This window comes from Muscardinus avellanarius (assembly GCF_963383645.1).
Source record: "Muscardinus avellanarius genome assembly, chromosome: 2".
Taxonomy (NCBI): Eukaryota; Metazoa; Chordata; class Mammalia; order Rodentia; family Gliridae; genus Muscardinus; species Muscardinus avellanarius.
The window spans coordinates 607,653-623,366 of NC_137787.1; the positions used below are offsets into that span (position 1 = coordinate 607,653).

At 45.7% G+C, this 15,714-nt stretch overlaps 1 protein-coding gene across 1 annotated transcript; it reads right to left on the reverse strand.

Moving 5' to 3' along the window:
* Window positions 1-1,576: 1,576 nt before the first annotated feature.
* On the reverse strand, window positions 1,577-14,250 carry SEPTIN2 (septin 2; the record flags this gene model as incomplete). Its single annotated transcript, XM_080688914.1, has 6 exons — window positions 1,577-1,678; window positions 4,142-4,199; window positions 5,575-5,658; window positions 8,712-8,857; window positions 9,611-9,712; window positions 14,158-14,250. 6 exons carry the CDS (start codon window positions 14,248-14,250, stop codon window positions 1,577-1,579), a joined length of 585 nt encoding a protein of 194 aa, XP_080545040.1.
* Window positions 14,251-15,714: the final 1,464 nt, after the last annotated feature.

The window sequence follows — 15,714 nt, forward strand, 5'->3', positions numbered from 1 at the left end:
TCTCTCTCTTTTTTTTTTGGTGGTAGTGGGGTTGGAATCCAGGGGCTTTCTACCTCTGAGCTATACTCGCAGACCTATTTTATACTTTATTCGGAAACAGGTCTCACTAAGTTGCTGAGAGCCTCCCTAAGTAGCTGAGACTGGCTTCGAACCTGTGCGATCCTCCGGTCTCAGCCTCCTATGCTGGGATTACAAGCGTGCCCACCGCGCCCGGCTTGGGACTCTCTTAAGAACGCTGCCCATTCTTGCACGCTGCCAGCTGCCTCCCTGTGGACCCTCTCGCTCCTTTCCTCTGGAAGGTGATGGGAACCGCCAGCTGGACACCTCTGACTGCCTGCCCATTCAGAAAACATACGGAGTGGATGCTCCCCTTTCTACCCTGAGTGCCTGAGGTCTGCAGAGTCCTGTCAGACAGGAAGTTGGGCTTATATGACCTGTTCACTGAGCCAAAATGCCATTTATGAAGACTTCTGAAAGTAAAAGCAATGCAAAATGAAAAAGCATACAGAACTAACAATTATGCGTAGAGTAAATCCTTCATAATTTCTTAAGTTTTTGTATGGACTGGGGACTGAATCTAGGGGGATTCTACATATACACCTCCAGCCCTTTTTTAAAATTCTGAAACAGGGTCTTGCTAAGTTGCTGAGGCTGGTTTTGAATCTGTGGTCTTCCTATGTCAGTTTCCCAAATACTGGGATTACAGCATGTCACCAAACCTGGCTTTAATAGTAATTCTTGCCAGGTGTGGTGGTGCATGCTTGTAATCCCAGTACTTGGGAGGCTGAGACAGGAGGATCGCAGGTTTGAGGACAGCCTCAGCTACTTAGTGAGGCCTTCTGCAGCTTAGTGAGACCCTGTTTCAAAAAAAGAATAAAAAATAGGGCTGGGGGTGTAGCTCAGAGGTAGAATACCGCTGGGTTCCATCCCCAGTACTGCCAAAACAAAACAAAACAAAACAAAAAAGCCTCTTCAACAGATGTTTTTAGCATAAACAAAAATTTTTTTTTTTTTTTTTTTTTTTTTTGGTGGTGGTACTGGGGATGGAAACCAGGGGCTTTCTACCTCCAGGCTACACTCCCAGACCTATTTTATGTTTTATTTGGAAACAGGGTCTCACTAAGTTGCTGAGAGCCTCATTAAGTAGCTGAGGCTGGCTTTGAACCTGCGCGATCCTCCTGTCTCAGCCTCCCAAGTACTGGGATTACAAGCGTGCGCCACCACACCCGGCTAAACAAATTTTTAATTGCATGACTAATCAAAGTTCCTTGTGAGCTGCACTCATAAGCTTAGAAAACGTGAGCCATCTTTGCTGGACAGCAGGTAGCAGTGGAGGAATGGCTTCGCCCTTCTCCGTGCGTGGCCAGTGGCAGGCCAAGACCTGCTAAGCCTGGAGAGGCAGCCGCTGTGTCCAAGCTGAGCCCGTCAGGAGGCCTCGGGAACAGCGCCGGGCTCTGAGCACACTACCTCACACGTGGTGCCCGAGAGCACACTACCTCTCGCGCGGTGCCCGAGGGCTGCAAGCTGAGCCCGTCAGGAGGCCTCGGGAACAGCGCCGGGCTCTGAGCACATTACCTCACACATGGTGCCCGAGGGCTGCGCCGTCGCCATCCCCGCCCTGCATCTGCATCTGCATCTGCGCCTGCATCCTCGCAATCATCTCCTGCATGCGCCGGAGCTGCAACAGTCCATGCAGAGGCGTTACTGGTGTGTACACTTCCTAGTCCTGGGGCATTTATGGGTGGCCTATTAAATTTCTAAATTTTAATTTTAAGATTAACTTCTATGCCTTCCCAAAATGAGACATGTTAAAATAGAAGGAATTCAGGAGGATTGCACAGGTTCAAAGTTGGTCTCAGCTACTTAGTGAGGCTCTCAGCAACTTAGTGAGACCCTGTTTCCAAAAAAAATAAATAAAATAAAATGGGTCTGGGAGTATAGCCTGGAGGTAGAAAGCCCCTGGGTTCCATCCCCAGCACCACCAAAATAAATAAATAAACAAAGTAAAATAGAAGGAAGTCTTACAAATTAATAAAAGGATCGGCTGGGTATACTGGCATACACTTGTAATCTCAATACTTAGAAGGCTTAAACAGGAAGAGCGAAGATTCGAGGACACCCTCAGCAAGTAGTGAGACTCTCATCAACCTAGTGAGACCCTATTTCAAAACAAAAATATAACCTCTTTTATTGTCCCTGAAAGGACTTTAAAAGAATATCTATTTGGGGAGAATAGGAAAGGATGTTATCTATTCAATTTTATCTATATAAATGTTACAATTAAATAAATACATGGATGATCAACACACATATCTTGAAAAATTAAAATGAGCCGGGCTTGGTGGCACATGCTTGGAGGACTGCAGACAGCCTCAGCTACTTAGTGAGGTCCATCCTGTTTCGAAAATAAAAATACTAGCTGGGCGTGGTGGCGCACGCATGTAATCCCTGCGCTTGGGAGGTGGAGAGAGGAGGATTGCTCAGGTTTGAAGCCAGCTGTGCTGGCTTAAAAGACCCTGTTTCAAAAAAAAAAAAAAAAAAAAAAATATATATATATATATATATAATAGGTCTGGGAGTGTAGCCCGGAGGTAGAAGGAACCCCAGCACCACCAAAAATAAATAAATAAATAAATAAGTAAGTAAATAAATAAGACTTTAGCATATAAAAGTTAAGGGCTGGGTGAGTCTTCTGCAGGGCAGTGAGGTTAGAGCTATAGAAACAGTGTAACAGTGTTTACCCATCTTTTTTTTTTTTTTTTTTTTTTGCGGGTCTGGGGATAGAACCCATGGGCATTTGACTCGGAGATACACCCCCTGCCCTATTTTTTTTAATTCTTTATTTTGAAACAGGGTCTCACTAAGCTGTGGAGGGCCTCAGTAAGCAGTAGCTGAGGCTGTCTGCAAACCGCGAACCTCCAGTCTCAGCCTCCCGAATGCGGGGATTACAAGTGTGCACTTCCACACTCAGCTGGGTTTACACATCTTTACCCTCACCATTACAGGCTATGTGTGTTCAGAAAGGCCTTAATCTGTGCGTGCGTGTGTGTGTGTGTGAATGCTGGGACTGGACCCAGGGTATTCTAAGTCCACGTGCCACCACAGCCCCTTGGGCCAGCCCGTTGTAACCACACTACTTCTGAACCACACGCGCCCCCCTCTGGCAGGGTATTTGGCGCCCACTGCTCTCTAGTGTTTATGTACCCGTCAGACAAGTTTCTTTCCATTCGTCTACACTTCATAGATTCCCATGTTTCCCATGCTTATGCCCCTTTTGTGGCACTGGGAATTGAAACTAGAGGCATTCTGCCTCTGTGCTATACCCCGGCCTTTCGTTTCGGTTCTAAAATCGGGCTCTCTAGGTTGTTGAAAGTCTGTATTGCTGCAGCTGGTCTTGAACCTGAGATTGTTCTGTCTCAGCCTTCCAAGTACTGGGAGTATAGGCACGTGCCACAATGCCCGCCCACGCTTATTATTTAAAGCAAGCTAACCACAAACAATATTTTTAGTTTTAGTTTATGTTTTTGCGGTATTGGGGATGAAACCCAAGGTCATTCTACCTCCGAGTTACATTCCCAGCCCTATTTTTTAGTCTTTTATTTTTTGAAACAGGGTCTTACTGAATTGCTAAGGGCCTTGCGAAGCAGCTGAGGCTACCTGGGAACCAAAATCCTCTGGCCTCTGCCTCCCAAGTGTTGGGATTATGAGTATGTGCCACCACGCCCAGCCCCCAGTCCTATTTTTTAGAATTTTTATTTTTATTTATTCATTGGTGGTACTAGGGTTCCTGGAAACCCTCTACCTCCAGGCTATACTTCCAGACCTATTTTTATATTTTTTATTTGGATCTCTTTAAGGGTCTCTCTTAAGCCAGCAAAGCTGGCTTCGAACCTGCGTGATCCTCCTGTCTCCGCCTCCCAAGCGCGGGGATTACAAGCATGTGCCACCACTCCCGGCTAGTCTTTTTATTTTTTTAAAACAGGGTCTCACTAAGTAGCTGAGGCTGTCCGCGAACTGTGATCCCCCAGTCTCTGCCTCCCGAATGCTGGGATTACAAGCGTGCAACACCACGCCTGGCCTACAAACAATATTTTTAGATATAAACCAAACAACTGTAGTTGTAAGTATAGCTTCTGCTTACCTCAGCCTCCTTCTCTAGTAAGATCTGATCTTTATTCATGTCCTCATTCTCCACTTTCCTAAAAGTAGAAGTTATAATATTTTAACAAGAATGGTGAGTTACTTTTTATTATAGATAACCAAGAAAAACTTAAATTCTGAGAATCATCTACTAAAAACACATACATGTATTACTTTTCTAATTAAATACACTATGAGTTGGGCTGACACTTGGGTCAAAACGGTAACCTCATGAAGAAAAGCTCTGCTGAGGTAAGACGCTGACTGCGGACGAAGCAGCTGCATGAAAGCGCAGCACCCGAGGGCTGGACGAGCCAGTCCACAGGATGGGGAGAGCGCCCAGCGCACTGATCACCTGCGCTTCAGGGGCCAGGGAGCCAAGCAACAGTGAACGGCTGCCTCTGCCTGCCTTTAAACCTTTCCTCAAAAGCCTAGCTCCCAATGGAACAACTCCACAGTATAGACTTTTCAGTGTACACTTCATGCCTATGCAGAAATGCATCAAGCTATTAAAACGCAAATATGTATTGATAGTATTATCTAAATGTAAACGATTATTTTGTGGGGATGGAACCCAATGCTAGGCAAGTACTTTAACATAGAGCTACACCGGCCAGCTATTTATCTATTTTTTGTGGTACTAGGAATTGGACCCAGGGGCATTCTACCTCTAAGCTACACCCACAGCCCTATTTTTAATTCTTTATTTGGAAACAGGGTCTCACTAAGCTGCAGAGGGCCTCACTAAGTAGCCGAGGCTGGCTGCAAACCTGTGATCCTCCCGTCTCAGTCTCTCTTTTGGAGATGACAGGGTCTCACTCAATTTCCAGGCTGAATTTAGAGGTATCTATCATGAAACATGATGCGATGTGAATTTAACGTGTGTGTGTTTGTGTTATGAAGGGTGGCACTCAGGACACGAGCACTGAGCTATACCTTCCACCCTTTTTCATTGTGGGATAGGATATAAATTGTTTAGAAGCCGGGCGTGGTGAGCACACTTGTAATCCCCGCGCTTGGGAGGCTGAGACAGGAGGATCACACGGGTTTGAAGCCAGCCTCAGCTACTTAGTGAGGCTCTCAGCAACTTAGTGAGACCCTGTTTCCAAATAAAGTATAAAATAGGTCTGGGAGTGTAGCCCAGAGGTAGAAAAGCCCCTGGATTCTACCCCCAGTACCACCAAAAAAAAAAAAAAAAAAGTTGTTTAGGCTGGCGGCAAATTCTCAAATTTATGATACTCCTGCCTCAGCCTCTCCAGGCGCTGAGATTACAGTGTTGTGACCAGCTATTCCTGTTTTATTTTAAGGCTAGTAAAGCACAATTTGATTAAACTAGCAGCAAGTCTGTTTGTAACAGGTTTTGAGCAGAAAGCCCATTGCCGAGCAGGACACAGAGGAGAGGACATGCACTCTAGCGAGGGGACATCCGACAACCTGCCGCCTCTCTTGAGCCTCTCAGAACGGAAGTTTTCATAGTGCAGGTCCTGGGTCACCTCCTGGAGATCCTGCATGTGGGTGCTGAAAGAGAAAGAGAAGCAACATGGCTGCATGCACACCAGTCTCATGGGAGAAAGCAGCTGTTCACGGAACACAAAGCAACCCTTCTAGTCATGTGGTACACTGTACAGGATGCTGCTGGGACTTCACGGCACAGGAGTGGGCCTGTGGAAGCGCAGCTCTCCTGGACGCTACAGCGAACCCAGCAGGGCGGCCGACTCCCTGCCAGGCACTGCCAATCCCTCTGGGAGGCCACGGCAACTGAAGTAGGCAGTATGCACAGAGATTTCAGTAAAGTTTTAGGCAAACATTTTCTAAACAGACTATACTAGTCTAAAAGATCTTAGAGACACTTACATCAGAAATACTTAATTAGCTTAAGCTATGAACAAGACCACAAATGAAACACTGAAATACTAAATTTAAGCTTCCTGAATATTCAGGTCTGAGTTTTTCTTTGCCCAGTTTTCCTTCCTTCCATCCTTTCTTGTATTAGAAATGGAACCAAGAGGGGATTCGACTACTGAGAGATATATGCCCAGTCCTTTTTATTTATTTATTTATTTATTTTATTTTTTTGCGGGTCTGGGGATGGAACCCAGGGGCATTTGACCTCTGAGCTACGCCCCCTGCCCTATTTTTTATTCTTTATTTTGAAACCGGGTCTCACTGAGTTGCAGAGGGACTCACTAAGTAGCTGAGGCTGTCCGCGAACTGCGATCCTCCAGGTCTCAGCCTCCCGAATGCTGGGATGACAAGCGTGCGCCACCACGCCCGGCTTTTATTTTTTGAGACAGGATTTCACTCAGTTATCCTGGCTTTTGCCTCAACGTCCCTAAGTGCTGCAATTGCAGGCCTCTCAATAAAGAACAAACAATACGTTCCTGTTTACTCAGGCAAGATCCTGGAAGCAGAATGAGTGCTGGCAAAGGGGGGCTTGCTCTCGTCCTTCTGAGAACAGAGTGGGCTCTAGAGCAGGAGTTCCCACTGGCTCTGCGCCACAGCACCTCCCTCTCGTGCTGGGGCGGCGACAGCCAAGGGCTCAGCTGAGGCACCGCAACACCTCACAAGAACAATGTTGGAGGCAGCTTGAATGGTAACATCCTACTGCTAAACTAAGACATAGGTGACATACAGAGCGATTCCCAGCTGATCAAAATCTCTCTAAACACTTCTAAACAAAGAGGTAAGCTGGGTGTGGTGGCACATGCTTGTAATCCAAGCATTTGGGAGGCTGAGACTGGAGGATCGTGATTTGCGGACAGCCTCAGCTACTTGGTGAGGCTCTCCGCAACTTAGTGAGATCCTGTTTCAAAAATAAAGAATAAAAAATAGAACAGAAGGTGTAGCTCGGAGGTCGAATGCCCCTGGGTTCATCCCCAGACCCGCAAAAATGAATGAATGAATGAATAAATAAATAAAAAATGGCCAGGCGTAGTGGCGTAACCTTGTAACCCCAGCATTCGGAAGGCTGAGACAGGAGGATTGTGGTTTGCGGACAGCCTCAGCTACTACTTAGTGAGGCACTATGCAACTTAGTGAGACCCTGTTTCAAAATAAAGAATAAAAAAGAGGGCAGGGGTGTAGCTTGGAGGTCGAGTGCCCCTGGATTTCATCCCCAGACCCGCAAAATAAATAAATAAATAAATAAACAAATAAATATTAAAAAATAAAGAGGTAGCCGGGCGTGGTGGTATATGCTTGTTAATCCCAGTACTTGGGTGGCTGAGACAGGAGGATGGCAGTTTCGAAGCCAGCCTCAGCAGCTTAGTGAGGCTCTCAGCAACCTAGCAGACCCTCCAAATAAAAAAATAAAATAGGGCTGGGGGTGTAGCTTGGAGGTAGAATGCCCCTGGTTCAATTCCCAACACACACGCACGCACGCACGCATGCACGCACACATATTAGATGAACTAGGAGAGAGGAGTGTGAAGGCTCAAATAAAGAAATGATGCAGAAGCTGGGCATGGTGGTACAGATCTGTAATCCCAGTACTTGGGAGACCAAGACAGGAAGACTGCAGGTTGGAGGAAAGACTCAGTAACAGCAAAACCCTGTTTCAAAAAGTTAAGAAGCCAGGCATGGTGGTACATGCTTCTAATCCTAGGACCTGGGAGGCTGAGAAAGGAGGATCACAGGTTCAAAGACAGCCTCAGCAAGTAGTGAGACTCTCATCAACCTAGTGAGACTTTATTTCAAAATAAGTTGGCTATGGCGGCTCACACTTGTAATCCCAGTACTTGGGAGGCTGAGACAGGTGAATTGCAGGTTCACAGCCAGTCTCAGCTACTTAGTGAGGCCCTTTGCAACTTAGACCCTGTTTCAAAATAAAACAATCCCCAGTACAATCAGTCAATCAATGGGGCTGGAGTATAGCTCGGAAGAATACCCTTAATTTCAATCCCTGGTGCCAAAATAATTAAAAGTAAAAATGAAGAAATGATACGAAGATGAAATGCTAATTACCAATTTCATCAGTACAGGATATACCACATTATGTCCCATAATACATAGAATTTCATGTTAACAAAACCCTAAACCTAACCCTTTTTTTGGGTATGCGTGTGTGTGGTACTAGGAATTGAACCCAAGGACATTCTACCTTTAAGCTATATCACCAGCCCTATTTTTAATTCTTTACTTGGAAACAAGGTCTCACTAAGTAGCTGAGGCTGGCAGAGAACTTAGGGTTCTCCTGTCTCAGCCTCCCAAGTCCTGAGATTACAAGTGCTTGCCACCACACCTGGCTCCCTTTGCTTCTTTATTCCAGAGTAACAACAATATATACATGTTACTCTGAAATTCATTTTAAGGAAGAAGTATATATTCTTGTAGTCAAGTCTGCCATACTTGCTAGAAGGCTGGTACTAAGGAACAGGCCACAGAACGGGAGGCCAGCTGAGCAGCAGTCAGAGCTCCAAGTAAGCACCTCAGTACCAGCCGCAGGAGTGCTGAGGCCTGCTGTGACTGCCGTGAAGCTGCTAACCCAGATGCCGGAGGCCACACTACACCCACACTGCAAGGCGCGCCTCTCCACGCCAAGTCCTGCCAAAGGCACACACCCAGTATCTTACATGAGCATTGTTCTCAGTTTCAAGAAATCGTTGTGCTCTGGATTCTCCACTTCCACAACGCCCCACGGGTAGAGGCGACCTCTGACCTTCTTGCCTTTGGCTTCTATCAGCTGGTTGGATCCAACCACAGAGAATGGGATACTGGCCTAGAAGGAGACACAGGACAGCCAGGTTCTACACAAGTAACCATAACACTCACTGTGTACACAATAGCATTAGCACAGGTTGAACTTTTCGCGATTGACTACAAAGTTTAACTGAGATCTGAGGACATACACATTTACCTGGTGAAGTATCAAAATATTTAACATGGGACAAACAGAAAACAAATTAAGCCTACAAGAACATTTCCATGAGGAAAGTGAGGGCTATATCTAAAATATTTAAACAAAAATACTATTGTAATTGGATCTACCCAGATTCTCCAAGGCGGAGCTTGCTACACCTCCAGTCCTATTTGTATTTTTGTGGCGGTACTGGGGATGGAACCCAAGGGCATTGAACTTCTGAGCTACACCGCCAGCCCTATTTTTTAGTCTTTTTATTTTTGAGACAAGGTTGCACCGAGTTGTGAAGGGCCTCGCTAAGTAACTGAGGCTGTCTGCAAACCGTGATCCTCAGGTCTCAGCCTACCAAATGCTGGGATTACAAGTGTGCGCCACCACACCCAGCTCCCAACCCTATTTTTTATTCTTTATTTTGAAACAGCCTCTCACTAAGTTGCAAAGGGCCTCACTAAGGAGCTGAGGCTGTCTATGAGCCACGATCCTCCTGTCTCGGCCTCCCGAGTGCTGGGGTACACATGTGTTTCGCCATGCCCGGCTTCAAACCTTTCCTTTTTAATGCACAAAGAGAAAGGACAGAACTTGCTCGCGCTGTGCCCTGCGGTTGGTTCTTACCTTGAGGAGTCTGGTCTGCTCTTTAAAATCTTCATCTTCATCTGACTCTGCATCAGGTAAGTGATAGATTTTGATACTGTGTTCTTCAATTTCATCCAGAATCTGAAAAAAATAATAAAACCTGGATAAACGTCAGCAAATTGCATATTATTTCAGCCAAGTCCAACTCACCATATCAGGTATATATATCAGAATTATACAGGGTCGCCGGGCGTGGTGGCGCACGCTTGTAATCCCCGCGCTTGGGAGGCGGAGACAGGAGGATCGCGCAGGTTCGAAGCCAGCCGCGCCCGCTGGCTTAGGAGACCCTGTTTCTAAATAAAAATATAAAAATAGGTCTGGGAGTGTAGCCCAGAGGTAGAAGGGCTTCCAGGAACCCCAGTACCACCAAAAAAAAAAAAAAAAGAATTATACAGGGTCAGCCTTGTGTGGTGAGCCTTGTGTAGTGTCATACACCTGGAATTCCCAGTACTTGGGAAGTCGAGAAAAGAACACTACAGGCTGAGTCCGGCTGTAGCAACTTTAGAGAGGCTCTCAGTAACTTAGTAAGAGCCTGTTTCAAAATAAAAACTCAGCTCTGCTGGTGGCACACACTTGTAATCCCAGCATTTGGGAAGCTGAGACAGGAGGATCACGGATCCCAGATAGCTTCAGCTACTTAGTGAGGTCCTTTGCAACTCAGTGAGACTCTGTTTCCAAATAAAGAATAAAAGAGCCAGGTGTGGTGGTGCACGCTTGTAATATCCGTGCTTGGGAGGCGGAGACAGGAGGATTGCACAGGTTCAAAGCCAGCCGTGCTGGCTTAAGAGACCCTGTTTCCAAATAAAAAAATATAAAATAGGTCTGGGAGCATAGCCCGGATGTAGAAGTGCTTCTAGGAACCCCAGTACCACAAAAAAAAAAAAAAAAAAAAAAAAAAAAAGATTAAAAAAGAGGGCTGGGTTATAGCTCGGAGGTAGAATGCCAGTGGATTCCATCCCCAGTACCGCAAACAAAACAAAACAAACAAACAAATAAACTCTGCCATAGTAGAAGTAATCAAGAAACACATGAAAATACAAAGTATGAGAAATCATTTGCAACATGTCAGTGTCTATAAATTTAAAGACTATCTGTAAGTGAATTTAAAAAAAGCATTAAGATGACACCAATGGGCACTGCATACGAGGACACTCACCAGCATTCAAAGAATTGCAAATTCAAACAAGATCCAACTGAGATGGGAAAGACTTACTAAACCTTGTAATCTAGCCAGCAAAGCTTTGGGGCTGGAGAGCAGAGTATGTGGGAGAGTAAAATGTTAAGAATCATCTGATTTATACAATTGTGAGTAGATGTGTACCAATGTTCATTATATCAACTATTCAACAAACATTACTGAGCCCCTAGTATGTACCAGGTATTGATCATAACTCTTCAAATACATAGCAGAACAAAGCAAAGAATTCTGACCTCAGGCACCAGGTGTTAAGGGGGAGGAGCCGAGAGACAGTGAAAAATGACTGCATACTGTGTTGGAATGTGCCTGCCACAAGACTAGGGAGGAGACATGAAATCGTGCAGTCAGGGTCAGTGATTAAGAGAGCTGACATCAAGCTGGGCGTGGTGGCATACACTTGTAATTCCAGCATTCTGGAGGCTGAGACGGGAGGATCCCTGTTTGAAGACAGCCTCAGCTACTTAGTGAGGCCCTTTACAACTCAATGAGACCCTGTTTCAAAATAAAGAATAAAAAATAGGACAGGGAGTGTAGCTTGGAGGTTGAATGCCCCTGGGTTCCACCCCCAGACCTGCAAAAAAAAAAAAAAAAAAAAAAAAAAAAAAAAGATGCAGGTATCTGGGGGAAGAATTTTCCAAGCAGAAGACATCACTAGCAAAAATGTATTAAGGTGGCTGGGCGTGGCGGCGGTGCACACTTGTAATCCCTGCAATTGGGAGGTGGAGACAGGAGGACCACGCAAGTTCATAGCCAGCTTTGCTGGCTTAGGAGACCCTATTTCCATATGAAAATATAAAAAATAGGTCTGGGGCTATAGCCCGGAGGTAGAAAGGTTTCCAGGAACCCCAGTACCACCAAACAAACAAACAAACAAGTATTAAGGTGGGGAAAATATTTGGTTTGAGTAATATCAAGGAGTAGGAAATTTGGTCAAGGGCCAAAGGGGGCCAGAACAAGTAAAAACTTAGCTGAATACCCATCAATAGAAAGCTGGAAAAGCATTCCCAGCACACATCATGCAGTGAGATGCAGTGCATCCGGCAAGAATTATGGCAGATTGTATATGATGAAGTGTGTGTGGGGGTACTGGGGGTGGAACCCAGGGGCTTTCTACCTCCAGGCTATACTCGCAGGCCTATTTTTATACTTTATTTGCAAACAGGGTCTTGAGCCAGGCGTGGTGGCGAACGCTTATAATCCCAGCATTTGGGAGGCTGAGACTGGAGGACCATGGTTCATGGACAGCCTCAGCTACTTAGTGAGGCCCTTCACAACTCAGTGAGACCTGGTTTCAAAATAAAGAATAAAAAATTGGGCAGGGGGTTTAGCTCAGAGGTCAAATGCCTCTGGGTTCCATCCCCAGACCCGAAAAAAAAAAAAAGAAAAAGAAAACAGGGTCTCACTAAGTTGCTGAGAGCCTAAGTAGCTGAGGCTGGCTTTGAACCTGTGCAATCCTCCTGTCTCAGCCTCCCAAGTACTGGGATTACAAGCGTACACCACCACTCCCAGTTTATGATGAAGTTTAAATATATATACACACACAAACATGCATGTGTGTGTATGTATGTACATACCTATTTTCTGTAGTGCTAGGGATGAAAGACAGGGGCATTCTACCTCTGAGCTATACCCCCAGCCTATTTTTTTATTCTTTATTTGAAACAGGGTCTCATTGAGTTGCAAAGGGCCTCACTAAATTGCTGAGGCTGTCCACAAACTGCGAATCTTTTGTCTCAACCTCCCAAACGCTGGGATTACAAGCATGTGTCACCATGCCCGGCTTATTCTTTATTTTAAAACAGGGTCTCACTGAATTGCAAAGGGCCTCACTAAGTAGTTGAGGCTGCCACGAACTGTGATCCTCCTTGTCTCAGCCCCCCAAATTGTGGGATTACAAGTGCGTTGTACCACACCTGCCTAAATTTAAATATATTTTTAAAGTGAAAAATTGAATGGCAGAGTAGTATTACAATATGACCCCATCCTATAAAATGAAAATATACAAAGTCTATGTACTGGAAGGATACATACTTAACTCTTAACAGTTGTTTCTGTGGATAATTAAAAACTTTTGAAATTAGCATATATTAATAGTATGGATCTTAAGAAGCCTACAGTAAAAAAAAGGAAGTTTTTTTGTGTGTGGGTCTGGGGATGGAACCCAGGGGGGCATTCGACCTCCAAGAAGCTACACCCCATCTTATTTTTTATTCTTTATTTTGAAGCAGGCTCTTACTAAGTTGTAGAGGGCCTCACTAAGTAGCTGAGGCTGTCTGCAAACTATGATCCTCTGGTCTCAGCCTGCTGAATGCTAGGATGACAAGCGTGAGGCACCACATCGGGCTAAGTGTTGCTTTATTTTATTTTTTATTTAAAGCAATTTGTTAAAAAGAGAAATGCAAAAGATAGTTATAGCCTCATGTTACCCAGAGGTAACATGTGGGGGTGCTCCGAACGGAATCACCCCTAAGTGTTGTTTTAAATGGTACTAGGGATTACACTCTGGGGCGCACTGCCACTGAGCTGCTTTTCTGTTTTATTTTGAGACAGGATCTTACTAGGTCAACAAGGTTGGCCCTGGACTCATTTTGACAGGTGTGCACTGTGCCAGCGAGTTTAAATAATTTCCAAAGCCGGGCGTGGTGGCGCAGCCTTGTAATCCCCGCGCTTGGGAGGCTGAGACAGGAGGATCGCACAGGTTTGAAGCCAGCCTCAGTTACTTGAGGCTCTCAGCAACTTAGTGAGACCCTGTTTCCAAATAAAATATAAAACAGGTCTGGGAGTACAGCCTGGAGGTAGAAAGCCTATGGGTTCCACCCCCGGTACCCCCCCCACAATATATATATATATATATATATATATATATATATATATATATATATAGCAGTGAGTGCCAGCCAAAGGCTTTACGGAGGTACATTTGCGAGGGCACTAACCAGGGCACCACAAAGCCATGTTGGGGTGGCTGGGAGGGGAGATGCACCTGCTGCTGAATAGCTGTGACAGGTGATGCCTTCACAGCCCAACGCAAAACGAACTTCATATGCCCAACTTGGACCATGTGCAGTACAGCACTGGGTGAAGACTGGATGGAGGGATGACATCTCCATACTTATGTCTGGTACCTAACATAGCCACCTTCTAAAGAAAATTTTAAAAATAGAAATCTGATATTTTCACAAAAGCAAAATGTAAGTAATGAGAATACCAACAACTCTACGCTGCTTTGAATTCCGCCACCCGCACGCAGGTAACCGCCACAGCTGTGCTTCCTCCGACACATCTGTTGCAGCCCTGGCGAGCAGGAGCCAGGCCAGCCCTCACTCACCCTCTTCTTGAGCCGCTCGCGCTCCTTCAGCGTGAGAGTGTCGGCTTTGGCGATGACGGGCACGATATTCACCTTATTGTGTATCGCTTTCATAAACGCAACATCCAAGGGCTTCAGCCTACAAACAATTGTACAAGTGTCATATTTAGGGAAAGAACAGGGTGCTGAAAGCAACATTTTTTCTCTTTTAAAGCCATCTCAGTTCCTGAATTACTCTATGTAGTTTGGGGGTCGGAAACCACTCCTTACCCATGTCCAAAAGGCGAGATGAAGTAGAAGCAGCAGTGCACTCTGTTGTCGATGATGTGCCGCCGGTTCAGGCCGCTCTCGTCATGCAGGTAGCGCTCGAACTGCTCATCAATGTAGGAGATGATTGTCCTGAAACTGAATGCAAGGAGACGCAGTCCCTGACTTCAAAGGGAAAACCACTTTTTCTCCCCTTTCTCACTAAATATGTGTAATTCAACACTTCATTTTTAAGATGAGAACAGGAGATTGGCTCCTAAAGGTTTTGGGAAACTGCCAAGTAACTCTCCCCACCCAAGCGACAGGAATCAGACTGAGTGCCAAGAGGCAGCCTATTAGGTTGTCAACACTTTGCGGCAGCACGGCCGTGAAGAAGGGCTGAGGAAGTGAGCCGACCGGAGACATGGGGTTTACGACCACGTAAGCCTGTTCAAACAAGAGACAGAAGGGAGAGGTCCGATGCAGAAGAACGCCAGAGAGGGCCTTTCCCTTTCTCCCATCCTCTCATCTAGTGCTGGAAAGCTGATTCTTTACGCTGGCAGCTCAGAACCAGGACGAGTCTGTCCAACAAAGTGGGGCTCTCTGCACAGCATAGGCCATAGGCCGCCCTTCCATCCTTGTCTGGAGTTTCTTACTCAAGACAACATCAGTTGGCAGTCAGTCGCAGCACAACTCAAACACGTGCCCTCCCTAATGCGAGGGGTGTGCCAGTGTCCTGTCCACTGGCCACAGTTCAAGGCGAGCTGTGTCATTTATAGAGGCAATCTATGGATGGTTGGCTTTTCTATCTCAGAGGTCAAGAAAGTGCTCTTAGAGAAAAGACACTTTTGTCTATAAAATTCCTCATCTAAAAGGCTGTATTTAACTTGTCCATTGTTCAATTAGATACAGCTACTGCCGGCATAAAATTGCTCACTAACACCATCTATAAATCAGTGTAGCCTGTGATGCCGGCCCCCGCGAGTGCCCTCTGTGGTGCATACCAATCTCTGCAGTTGATGGCATCCCCATAGCCAGGGGTGTCCACCACGGTGAGGCGAAGTTTAACCCCACGCTCTTCAATCTCAACAGTGGAAGCCTCAATTTGGACAGTTCTTTCAATTTTCTCTAGAAAAGAAACAAACTTATTTAAGGCAGTGTGCACATGCATGGTAGCACACCCCTAAAATCTCAGTACATGGGTGGCTGAGACAGGAAGATCGCAAGCTTGATGTGAGCCTGAGCAACTTAGTGAGATCCTGTTTGAAAATCATAAACAAATAAATAAAAAGGGCTAGGGTGCCAGAGAGGAGGATCGCAGTCGCAGACAGC